At 36.6% G+C, this 13,440-nt stretch overlaps 1 protein-coding gene across 3 annotated transcripts in view; it reads left to right on the forward strand.

Annotated features, from left to right (window-relative positions):
* The first annotated feature begins 12,819 nt into the window (after nucleotides 1-12,819).
* Nucleotides 12,820-13,440, forward strand: part of LOC121319324 (transcription factor MafB-like) — an 8,518-nt gene continuing 7,897 nt past the window's right edge. For all 3 annotated transcript variants that reach the window (XR_005950692.1, XM_041256639.1, XM_041256638.1), the window contains exon 1: nucleotides 12,820-13,440. This exon is cut by the window's right edge and continues 965 nt beyond it. Coding sequence is in view for 2 of the 3 variants with exons in the window: in XM_041256639.1 (XP_041112573.1) it covers nucleotides 13,384-13,440 (57 nt within the window). In the remaining variant the exon portion in view is untranslated.

A 13,440-nucleotide genomic window follows, 5' to 3' on the forward strand; every position in this document is an offset into this window, starting at 1 on the left:
GAAATGCCATTTTTCACTTTTAATAGCCTTCATTTTACTCTCTTATATTAATGAATGTCTGGAGAGTGGATATTCTGATGTGCAGAAAGCCGGTGGAAATGAATGGTAAGTTTAGTCTAGAAGGGGTGGGGGGTGGGGGGGGGTCTTGTGGTCCAGGGCACCTGTAAGTAATGATCCAGGCTGCTGCCACGTCTGAGTCACCCCATTTATAACATTCCGGGGGCCACTCGCTCTCATTTTTCTCTGGCTCTCCTGCCTGGGTACAAGGGGTGATTAATCAGTGCCCTGTCAGAGGGGACAGACTGCCAGCCTGGCAGGAGGAATTTATCACTCTGCAATAAAGACAAGTCCTGGATTAAACAAGTAGGGGAGAGGGGGGCCTGACATCCCCTGTCAAAAATGACCAGAGTAAATTTGAACTGAGATTTTGTAGTTTACCTGCCATGACAAATTCAATCCACCTGCGAGCAGCAAGAACCAAATGGTCATCTGAGCTCTATTTGTGCTTGTCCATGAATGACTGCCGTTATAAAGTTAGATGGTCCACTGTTTCCTACATGTATGGTAACTTGTAACTTGCCTTATTCATCCCTCAGAGCTGCAAGCAGCTGGAATTCTGTATATGTCAACATTAAAATGCAGCTACTGTTGATATTTATAAGAGTACAATAATCAATCTTCTGAATGCACTTGCTGTTCTGTTTCCCTCTGTTTAATATTCACCAGTCTCTTCCAATTATCGAGCTGAATGTTTGTACTGATTGTGTTTCTAGCAAAGTATTTCTTTCATCTACCTGATGTCTTTCAGAGCCCTCTTGAAAATGAATTACCCAGGAGGTGTAGTAGGTAAACAAATATACAGATTAAAAAACAAACAAATAAACAAACAAAAAAACCCACAATGCACAGAGTTGCACTGCTGCTTTAGAAAACCATACACTATTCAAATTGCAAGATACCAACCTGAAAAAGGTATTCTTACAGAAAATTTAGCATTGGGACAATAATCATATAGGCCATTATACTATTATAGTATTAGACTGGTACCCTAGAGGTGACACTTTCATAATGATTTCAACTTATAAGGACACCCATATATATATGTAATTTGTAAAATACATGACATCAGTTGCCCTCTTTCATTGTGTCATACAAATAACCACTGGGACCAACATGGGTCCCAACTAAAACTAACATTCAGGAACTGTGTGATTAAACTCTGGTCCCATTTTTTAGGCAATACAGAATTTACTAACCTAAAGTGTAACAACAAAGCAAATTACTTGGTACAATACTAAACTGAAGCATGGACTAGACAGGTTTAAACTTAGAACCAATACACCCTTCCTGGCTAACAACACTTAGACACCATTTCCACCTCTGAAGGATGGTACATTTCTGGTAGTTCCAAGGTTAGTGACATCTGAATACAGACTCTAGAGTGAATACAGAGTAACTGATTCAGACAGTCTATTTTCACCATCAGTGAATTATCAAACAAAATAGCATAAATAAATGTAAAAATAACATTGGACACGTGAAATGTCTCATTCTTGTACTGGACAGAGCAATCTTTAGCAGAAGTATCCCCAATCTTTGATGCATTTGGTGTCTTTTACGCTGAAGACATTTTAAAGAAAGCTCTGTGCAGTGTGTTCAATCATTCACTAGAAGGTTCCTAAATGCAGTGTAGCAGGTAGTGCGTCAATAAGGAAAAAGGTTTACTGTATTTATTTTTAAGTGATAAAAAAAAATGTATATTTACACTATTCTTTCAGAAATGAATAATTTTCATGGGGAAATACATATTACACGGCAATGGGTGTATGTCACGGAAACTGTGAAATCCATGTTAATCACGAGAGAAATACAGCCTTAGTCATTGGTTATCTCTGCATACAGAAGGAAAACTGAAGGAGATGAAGAGCACTGTATATGGTCATAATAACAGGAGCTCGAGAATTTAAAAAAGAAAATGTTTTAAAAGCACCATATCGTATTGCAGTTTGTTTCATAGAGAATAATCTGAAGAGTGCATTTTGATGACAAGGAAAAGTGCAATTTGTGGAGAGTGACAGCCGAGCCCACTGGGCTTCCTTTTAATAGACTGAAACAAATGATAGGGCTTCAGTTTATACCTGTTTAGGAAGCAGAGAATTATTCTCCATCTATCTTTCTGTCTGCCCATCTATCTATCTATCTCTCCCTCTGTTATGTGTGATTTGGTCTCTCTCTGTCTCCCTGTGAGATGTTCCTTATCCTTGAATATATCAGAGGCTCTGTCTGAGATCCAATACAGAAGTTACAATACTTACAGTTCTTTCAATACAAGTGAAACACTGAAATTATTCTACTGTTCTCTCTCCGTACCTTATACAAGCACATGAGTGCACTAGTTTTCATTAAAAATGACTGTATGCACTAAGTAATTCAGGAACACTAAAATTAATATAAAGACACATTTCCTACATCTATATATCCATGTATTTCTACGACTCCACCCACACCTGACCTACCCCAGTCACACACCTGTAGCTTTGTTCCCTCTACCCCCTCTCACTTAGGGCCTCTGTGTGTGTGTGTGTCTTGCTTGTCTGTTGCAATACCAGATTGAGCCCCTTTACTCCCCCCTGCCCTCACAGGGACATGCTGTGCTGACAAGGCTGTGCTTTTGGTTAATGATCAACAAGCTGTCAGCAAGCTCCAGGGCTCTGTGATGGATTAATTGTGGAAGGGGCACAAGGCAGGTTGAACTGACCCAGCAAGGGTGCCGGCGTGTCCAAATCCAGCTTTATACCTTATAAAACGAATATTCTCTCACAATACACTACAGTAGGGTTTTTTTGTGTGTGTGTGTGTGTGTGTGTGTGTGTGTGTGTGTGTGTGTGTGTGCTAATAGATTATTTAATTGAGCAAACTATCATTTTTGTAATCAACCTGGAATCAATAAGGCGGCCAATAAACCTTTTTGACATGCAGAGTCATCTCCCTTGCTGTAGCAATGAAACAAGCAGGGTGGTTTGGTCGTGCAATACTGCAAAATGAATCTAAGATTTATTTGACTAAATTATTCATGTTAATTAGTTTTGATTCTAAAATTTTTGAAATGTCACTGGTCTCCCAAAGACTGAAAAAAAGAATGGCACTATGCCACTGTTTATGCTTTTCAAAAGGGGAGAAATAATCTATTAGCTAAAAAATAAGTTCAGTAATAATGGAAAACATTTTTGTGCTGGAAATTAAATACCAAAGATTTACTAACACAAGCTGTGAAAATAACCCCCTTGGTGTTAACCAATACTATATCTTATAATGTAATTCTCACACAAAACACTGCAATAGTCTAAAGGGTGGCAGATAACAATACCACCACCCTGTATCTGCATGAACCCTGCTGCTGTTTTCCGTAAAGGGGATTATATCTTTTTCATTTCTACCAGTCAATATTTTAAAGACATCCACTATAAAACAGCGTATTAAGATCTGCTACTGTTTATTAAAATACCCCCTGGTAAAAAATATTGCTGGCCTGAAGGAGAATTTGTCCCTTTTTTTGCCAGATTCCAAAATTCGGATCTGTTAAGAATTAGCCCCAGTGTACAAGAGATTTAAAAAAAAAAAAAAAAGGTTTTCTTATAAAGAATATTACTAAAAAATATAACTAACTACAATACAGTTTAGATACCTGTCTTTTTTGTATGCAGAACTATTAAAAAAAAAAAAAAGAAAAGAAAAAACAGGCTTTTTGAGCTTATATATATAAGCATTTTTTGGTGTACTGTGTTTTAGTGTGTGAAAAATAAAATCAATAAAAAAGTTAATAAGAATGTCAGCTTTAAATGGGCTCAATTGTTTGGTACGTAGGCACTGCTCGTGATTGATACCAGGAACGTGTAGGTGGACCAAGACGTCTGCCTTCCCAGATCAGAAGAAGAAGGCAGCACCAAGCTGGGCTGTGAATCCACCCTCCCTCCAAAAAAACTGGGTAATTTATCAGGGGCCAAGAGAGGAGTCCCCAATAGCCATACGCTTGTCAGGTGAAGCAATCAGCTCTTTGTGCAGAGCTGCAAACAAGTGTTGGATCAGCAAAAGTCTATTAAAGGCTGGTGAGCCTTTCAGAGCCAGTTGGTGGCGGGTCACTGATTTCACTGCTGCCTCCTCCTCCACACTGCCTGGACCCCTGTCGGTGTTGCTAGGTGGGGTGACACAGATCTGCAGAAGATTAATGATTTTTTTAGCAGGCGGCTATTTTAGCCTTTCCATGTGCTTTGGAAGTTATGGCCAGTAAATAGTAAAAGTACACCGCTCACCCCAAACGGTAGATTACAATAAAAAAAGACACCTATCAAAAACCGATATTACAAGTCATGCAACAGCTATTTCTTTTGCCATTAAGAGTGATTCCTAGTGAAACTAATGTTACTAGTTTCTATTAGTAAACCACATATCTGATATTGAGTGTTTTGTTTACAGATTTCCCTGTCAAATTATTTCATCATAACAGGTTCATGCCATGACCATTTTATTGTTCTGGTTAATATACTGGCTGGTTTTACAGACCTCGATAAGCATTTATCTTGAACTATTTGATGTTACCTTAGATAGTTTAAGATTAGGACTAACCAGCATAAATAAATGAACTATATACTGTGCATGATACGTTTACTTACATTTAGCATGTTCATTTTTATATACCAATTAATTAAAGAAAGATTTTTATTACTATGTATTTTAATGTTTGCAGAGCAAAATTCTAGATGTTTTTTCTGTGTCAATGTTGTGAATTAGTTCCTAATAAAAGCATTGTGTATTAAAAGAGTAGTTGAGAAATATGACTATATAATATACTTTGTTGTAACATGATGCATGTTTGTCCATAAAGATGGTGAGTAGCCAGTTTCCTTGTCAATTATGTCTTTGTACGAGATATCCCTCCCCCAGGACATGGCAGGTCACTCCAGGACAGCAGTCAGTGCTAAACCATGATTTACATGCAGCCTCATCACAAGTGGAGACTCACCATTTCTAGTAGAATGCATCATAAAGCATGAGCAAAAGTTATTTTTTGAGCTCGCCGCAGTGGTCGAGTGTGGCTCCACAAGCAACATATTTCTAAGGTTTAAAAAAAACAGCTGGTCCTGGCGTTTAAGTTAGCATTGGCTGGCTGTGGTCTGAGCAGTTTATTAGAAAGCAGCGTGCTGAGAAAAAACAGACCACTAATCATTACCTTCCCCAGAGGAGAACCTATAATCACTGTCAATGCATGCAAGGCTTTTCTGTGTTAGTAAAAATAGAATGTTAGCTTTATATTTTCCTTCATGGAGGATCTGTACTTGGGTTATACTGGGGCTGCTTGCCAGCTTTTAATAACAAGCATTTCTTTTTTTTTTTCTTGTTTAAATTGAATGTTTTGAAAGTTTTGTTTGCTGAAATTACAGAATATATTTATCTATGCCGTCATTGTTTGATACACAGCACGTGTCCCACAATCACATTCACATGTACATTAAATCACCATGTATGGAAGTCTATTTACATTCCTCAACAGTCTGTAGTCTTCTGTGCACTGCAAATACACTTTGTTTACAGGCCAGTTAGTTAACATTCCCCAATGTCAGTTTAAACTGTAGACACGCGTGCCACTAAGTCACTCCATGCTACTACTGGCAACGATTGGTGGGATTATAAAGGACACCTTCGAACTCTGTTATATATACATTTTAAAAAGTGGACTACTTGCCCCTAAATAAGTAAATGTCTTTGATTCACGGTGGTGTTCAATCTTCCTTATTCCTTCGTTTGTAAACCATGGCTAGTGGTGGCTACAGAAATGTTGCTTTAGTGATTTTGAGAAGTCTTTACTAATAGCGGTAAAGCTAAACTTACTAAATCAATCAGAGGTTGGTATCTTTAAATATGCTGTATCCTTCTACTTGATTTTATTGCTACCAAGAGGTGGGCAGAACAGATGAAGAGTTTAGCAGCTGGTTTCACAGATCCCCATTAGCACTAATCTTGAAAGGCCCAATGTTATCTGCTGCCAAATGTAACCAAGATCAGTGCTATTCAGGGACACTGAAACCAGCTGTTAAACAATATCATTACAGCATTTGACCACTTGGGGAGCCACATACTAAGAAAAAATGCCAGGCTCACTATTAGGATTTTTTTTTCTTCTTCTTCTGTTGGATCTATCTGGCAATCTGACGAAACTGAGTTATGCAGCATGCCAGGCGGGTGATGCTGTGGTGCAGGAGTACTAGAGAAAGAAGTGCATTTGCTCAAATAGCTGGTTCTGTATAAGTAAGCCCTTTCACCATGGGATACCTTTGGGTTAAGACCTTTACAAACAGGAAACCTGTATTGAGGAGTGTTTTGTGCGATTGCCTCAGCAGGTACGTTTCATTGTGGTTTATTTCGCCTTCATGTTCAGCTCTCAGATGACAGTTTTCCAAAATATATGTATCCCAAAGGAGCTCAGAAAATGCATCCAGGCTTGTCAAAAACACTTGCAGCACAGTTTGTATAACTTGCTTTGCTGCTTTAAATACACTGCCTTTTTTATTGAACCATCTTATGAAATCTATCAAATAAATAATAATTCAATTCACTAGCTTTCCAGTCCCAGGGGGCTCTTCTTCAACTAAGCAAGTTACACAAAATAAAAATAATAAACGTTTCCTTTTCCTGTAGTTCTGAAGCTTAAGTGTTGATTAAGATTTGATTGCAAATAGATTTATTTTAAAAGGGCTTTAAATGAAATTCCTATTACAAAGCAGTTGGACCCATTTGATCCAGACTTTACCAGGAGTTGAATTAGCTGGGAATGGTTCAAATAGCTGGGAATGGCACCTGAACTCATCACATTACCGCGTTGTAAAACATGCAGGAAGCGATTAAGGACTAATGTTACATCTACATGTGTCCAATGTTTATTTTAATGGTGCGTTGACATACCGATAGAGAAGTTGCAAATGTGTTTCTGTTGGCTGGTAAAACTATAGTAATGTAGTGAAGTAGTGTAATCAACTTTATTTTATTTTATTATTCCAACATAATTTATTGCTTTTTAATATAATATTTTCTCAGACCTACTGAACTGCATTTACTTTATGCATAGTAGCAGAATATGAATATAGCTTACATTTTTATATACGAAATCAGTAAATGAATTCATCTTTTATCTGATTTATTATTATTGGATGCTTGGGATTAAGGCCAGGAGTATAGGAATGAGCAACAATGGCCTAATGGTGCTTAATCTAAAATGTAGCAATAAATGAAAATAAGCGACAGGCAGAGAGGACAAAAAAGTTACTTGTTAACCACTATTCTACCTTGTCTGAAGGCCGTACTAATGTTCCAAATATATTGGAGAATGTGTGTGTTTTAGAGTTGAGTAAAATAACTAATTATTGTTATTTCATGCACTATGCTACATGAAATAATAATAATAATAATAATATAATAATAATAATAAAAATTCATGTGCAACGGGTGTACGTGGGACATTCGATCGTGAAACGTACGATCCTGATAAATATATAGGGGCCATATAATATATATATATATATATATATATATATATATATATATATATATATATATATATATATATTCCCTATCTCAATAAATCCCAAATTTTTCGCTTACTGCGGATTAATTGATCCCCATGTTTTAGTAATCTACTAGGATCCACTAAGTAAACTTTAGTATGTTTACTAACAACGTATTTCCGCGTGTCTGTGCATCAACATATTCAGAAATATTCTCAAATATTCACATATGGGTGTGTATTAAACTAATCGTGTTTTAATCTAGCCTACCATACAGCTCCGCAGTTAATATTAACTTGGCAAGGCAGAAGCTATACCCTGTTCATCTATTTAACATCAATATATCTGTTAATGTGTTCATCTAATCATATAGTCTATGGTTTTAATAACAGAATTGCAAGGTATATATGAAATGTAAATAAGTAACCTGGAACACGTTTAATTGTTTCCCAGTAAAGACGTTATCTGTAACAGGTTAATAGTCTTAGCTACATAATATAATGGTTGTTATATACATGGTTATATACATTTTTATATTGAATTTTAATATTAAATATTAATTGACACATAGATAATTACATTTGAATTAGTGACAAGCTCCCGCAACAGCATCTGACTTTCTAGAGTAAAATTCGATTTTTGTTTATTCATTGAAGCCAGAAGACAAGCCAATGCTTATGCAAAACCAGTAGATTATTATTAGTAGTAGTATCACAATCAATATTCATTCAAAATGTGTGTGTGTGTGTGTGTGTGTGTGTATATATATATATATATAAATATATATATATATATATAATAGAATTATATGTGTATGGCTGTCCACATAGTTAATCCATTCTGACATGGGACATAAAGCTTAATAAAAGGTTCAGATGGGACCCTACCTCACTGGATTCCTCGTGCCTTTAAAAATCTAACACAGCAGAAAAAAAAAAAAAAAAAAAAAAAAAACCCTGTCCACATTTGAACATATTACAGAATGCTTCAGATGGAAAATGGAGCAGACTGTTTGTGTAGCGCGCATCCATCATTCATTAATTCAATGTATTAAGATCTGGCACTTGATATTGGAAGGGTGATAGCAGTACCTTACTCACCCGCATCGACTCGTCTTGTAATAGCTTCAATTAACTTCGTGTGCAATCCGGGTTCTGAACGATGCTTCTCGATGTACGAACTGTTTTGTTTTTATAAAATTATATATATATATATTCGATAAGATCAACAGCAACAAGATGCAGCAGAGGGCTATAAGGTAAAGGCTGGGGGAGATGCAACGATCTTAAATCCAGGCAGCCGAGCATGTTTAACTGACTGTTATGGGAATAAGAGTGTGTGTGTGTGTGTGTGTGTATATATATACAGATTTTTAAGGTGTTTCTGTTATTCATTCTTAAAAATCGTAGGATGGGGATCTCATTAGTATAAATAAGCAACCATCAACACTTTTTCGCTGTCTATAAGCACACGGATCACTTAATAGATCATTAACCAGCGATATGCTGCTGACTTAGACATTTTTACTCCTCGGCTCCGTTACAACCTGCTATTTCCAAAAAGGGGGTGACACATCTTCCAACAGCCCTGGGTGTATCACAGCATATTACAACAATATTGCGCAAGCAAAGCTGCAGGGCCACTGCATGGCACAGGTTATTATTTCGCGCTCCCTGGTCTTGAACTGTGTCGGGTTTTTCAATCCGTGTAACCCTGTTTGCACTCGAATCGAATCTCTATTTTATATGCAAATAAATACACGTGACACTTATTTTTACATTCTTGCCTTGCACGCCGTTTAGTTTACACGGGGGGGGGGGAGTATTTTCCTTAAGTATGTAAAGCGTAGGGCTATGCAAACGTGCATGTACTAAGTAATAATTAGTTTAACATGCCTTCATCTGCAAACCATTAGCAAAAATGCTTCTTAGAATGGGTTAACATAAACCCACTTTACACTTGTGTCTACTCCAAAATACATGCGTTAGATCAGAGTTTGTTCGATTAAAGCCTACGAATTGTATTGAATCAAACACGATGCTTATACAATCAAAGGTTTAACATGCAAGGTGTGAGCACACGGTGTTGACAGTCTTTGAAACGTGTGTCATCGCTGCGGCTTAGTTGTGTCAACGCTGTCCTTATAATGGTATTTTAAAAGTACAAAATAACAAGCACACTATCAGCTCTAGACAAATGTACGTATTTTGGTCATTTATGCATAGCATTTAATAATAATTCCACACACCATATATTTTACTGTTTTGTACTTTTGGAAAGCGGCTGGATAATGGTGTCATTACTCAAATGTAATCGAAAAAAAATTATAGACTACTGACAGGCAGGCTTAGTCATTGTTGGATATTCATTTTGTAGTAGAAGAGAATATTTGAAAAGGTCTTAAGTTTCAATAACCACATCATGGTGTTGATTTAAAGGTTTTTTCTTTCTTTCTTTCTTTCTTGTAGACTGTTTTAACTGAGAAATGCGTCTCAATGGCATGACTGCAAACTGACATATACGTGAGGCCACAAGCTTCGCAGGGTAAACTAGTAAAAATCTGATATCTAAAAAATGTGGACCGAGGTTATAAATATCCCAAATAGTGAAACGATCTGCAGCCCCTCCTTCTTTCTCTTCTTATGTTGTCTTTCTTTAACCCCTTTTATTATTATTATTATTATTATTATTATTATTATTATTATTATTATTATTATTATTATTATCATCGTTGTTGACCAATCAATAAAACTGAAGCATGAAACTTTATAAATGACCGCATAGAACTTACAGAATGTAAGCAGATATTAATTAAACACACACGAGCATTTGTGTACAAACAATGCCGGCTGGCACTGCCGCTTTCTCTGCGCCCAGCAATCTCAATTCCTACTGTGATCAATACCTGCAAATGTGCAGCCGCCTCCTCGGTGCACGCAAGGAGGAAAACAGGATTAGAATCAAATCGATAGTTTCACATTGACTCATTTACGACCAATTTCCTGCAAATATCTGAAAACACTTCGTGTTGAAAGGAAACATTTATTAAAACACAGTTTATAAAAAGCTGCAGGCCAACGTCCCTGCACAACAGTCTTTACTAATTGTATATATGCATTTCTCCTCGCTGATGATAGCGACTACTATGATCCGACAATATATAATATATTTATATATATATATATATATATATATATATATATATATATATATATATATATATATAGACTATATATAACGTCGTGTGTGTGAACACAGGTAACATATGTAAAATATTTATAATATGTTATGTGTATTGAAAAAATGTAATTGACATAGATCACATATGTTAATGATAAATATTTTGATACTTATATTAGAAATGTTATTTAACAAAGTTGTAATGGATTAGAACTAATTAAATTAATTAATTATATATTATTGTTGATTGACATGTGTGTACAGCGTCAAAAAACCGCCGTGATAATGCATTCTATTTTAATGCTAATGCTTTTTTTTTTTTTTTTTTTTTTTTTAAGTTATTTTATATACACTTGCAAATAAATGACATTTCTATTACTATCTTTTTGTACGGAAAATGTAGCTTCGTGTTCTGTTTGGAAAAAAGGCAACTTGGTAATTCCGAATGTAGCCACATGGGGTCACTCTTTAGCATGTTTTCCGAAAGAACGTAAAGAAAAAACCAACACAAAAAAACTGAGGACCCCCCCCCCCCCCCCCCCCCCCCCCCCTTTCCATTTTCCCGAACGGTTACAAAATGTTCAAACAAAAACAAAGCGTCCTGTTATCTCAACAAGGAGTAATTACGTACAGAATCTATACTCCGTGACAATACAAAACAAAATTGGAGGCTTTTTTTGTGTGTGAGAATTAGCACGTAACGATTTAACCCCTTCACGTCTGTTATTTTATTATGTGTTTATATATTTATGTTGTTGTTTTTTTCTCTCTTTTGCTTGCACTACATTTCCAGGCGCCTGCTTTTCATTAAATTAGCAATAATGAAATAAATGTGTTAAATAGACTAACAAGGTTACAAGTGGCGTCGAGTCTTTTTTCATTCCAAAACGAAATCTCTAAATCAAATAACACTAATACAAAATGCATTAACTGTACCTAATTGTGGAAAGTGGGTGGTGTGATATTTGATGCTCAGAATTGTTTCGCATTTATTCCACAATTATAGAATATCTTTTACAGAAAACGGTCCCAGACGCGAATTTAACTTCAAGTTTTTTTCCCCCTTATGTTTTCTAAATACACTATGCCAATGTTTCTATACAATCCATATGTATACCTTATAGTTACTATACCTACAGTACGACAGAGTATACTTTGTATGTATGTACGTATGTATGTATGTATGTATTTGCTTTGTGTGCTGTACTCTTTGAAAATAGGGTGTATCGGTGTTCTACAAAGAACCATATGGTTTCTTCAGTCTATCTCTGGAACCCTTGTAAAGGTCCTATATAGGATCATTCTTATATACTGAACAGCAGATTGTTCTATAGACTGGATCCTAAATTGAACTTTTTCTTCCAATAGATCCCTTAAATTGTTTTATTTAGAGCCAATTACATAGAACACTCTTTTATTTCGTATATAATAATGGTTTACACCTTCAAACTAAATGTTTAAGAATGCGTTTTCTACAACAGATTTAAAAAGCAACACCTTAGAGTCTGTTGTAGTTATTTTAGATGTAGAGGCACAGTGCAAAGTGTTATCAAATGAAAGCCCAAATCAACCAAGTGATTCTACAATAGAACGACCAGGGACTGTCTTGTTTGTGTTTCCTGAGGTCCCCTTCGAAATGTAATGTGCAGTCGGTACTTCTCAGTACGATGGAGCTTCTTTTTTTTTTTAACCTTTCTTTTTTCACTCTAAGAGCCTTTGTGTCGTTCGTCCGCGTTATTTGAAGTTAACAGCTGCAACAGCTGTTTACATTTTTTTTTTTTACAGAGACAAAAACAAACTTTGAAAGACAAGCAAAATGTTTTCGTACCGAAAATCTGAAAAACACAATCATCGTTCAGCAGTATAGTGAATAGTGAAGGTATTCAATCCCTGCTTTCTCCCCCCGCCCCTCTCCTACCCTTCAGAGGGTCAGCTGACTGCCTCTATCTGTCAAACTACCCCCCCCCCGGAACACATGTTAATCACACACTCAGCCCTCCTTCCATTGGAGAAAGCCTGGATTTCACCCACCTTTTTTTCAGCGTCACACCAGTTCGGCTATAATAACAAAGCGCAGGCTAAGCATTCTCTGAAGCTCAGAGAGAAACTCGGGAGCAGTGTGTGATAGAGGAAGGAGCTTAAATCTCTGCGGTGCAGAGAGGGAAAGCTGCTTTCTTTGCGAAAAAAAAACAAAACAATCTTCATCCGCACCTCTTATTTTTCTTGATAAAGGGACTTACAATACAGAACTGCAGCAGGCGAGAGGCTCAGCTGTAGCTAATGTTTGTCAACATTTGTAGCGTTTGCTGTTTTGCAAGAAGGAAAAGACAAATTAGCTTCGTACTTCTGCAGAGGGGCTCAATTAAGATTACTTACAGCCTCTAGTTTGCACAGTATAGCCTACCGATTATTGTAGCAGCTGACAATAATCTTGATGACTGCTGTGCATTACATTAGTGAAACAAATTGGACTTTTCTCGTTTCGTTTACCTCAAAGAAGCGTGTCGCATGTTGTAGAAATCGAGTTTGCAGCAGTGGACGGAGTAGTTAGTATACTGCCCCTTGCATGAAAACAAAAGGCAAGGAAAAAAAGTGAGTTTTGCAGCGTTGGCAAGAACAGCAGCCTAGTTACTCAGATAAAGAAACTATGGCTGGAGAGTTGAGCATGGGGACAGAGCTCCCAGCCATCCCGCTGGAGCTGGAG

Source organism: Polyodon spathula, chromosome 8 (assembly GCF_017654505.1).
Source record: "Polyodon spathula isolate WHYD16114869_AA chromosome 8, ASM1765450v1, whole genome shotgun sequence".
NCBI classification, from domain to species: Eukaryota; Metazoa; Chordata; class Actinopteri; order Acipenseriformes; family Polyodontidae; genus Polyodon; species Polyodon spathula.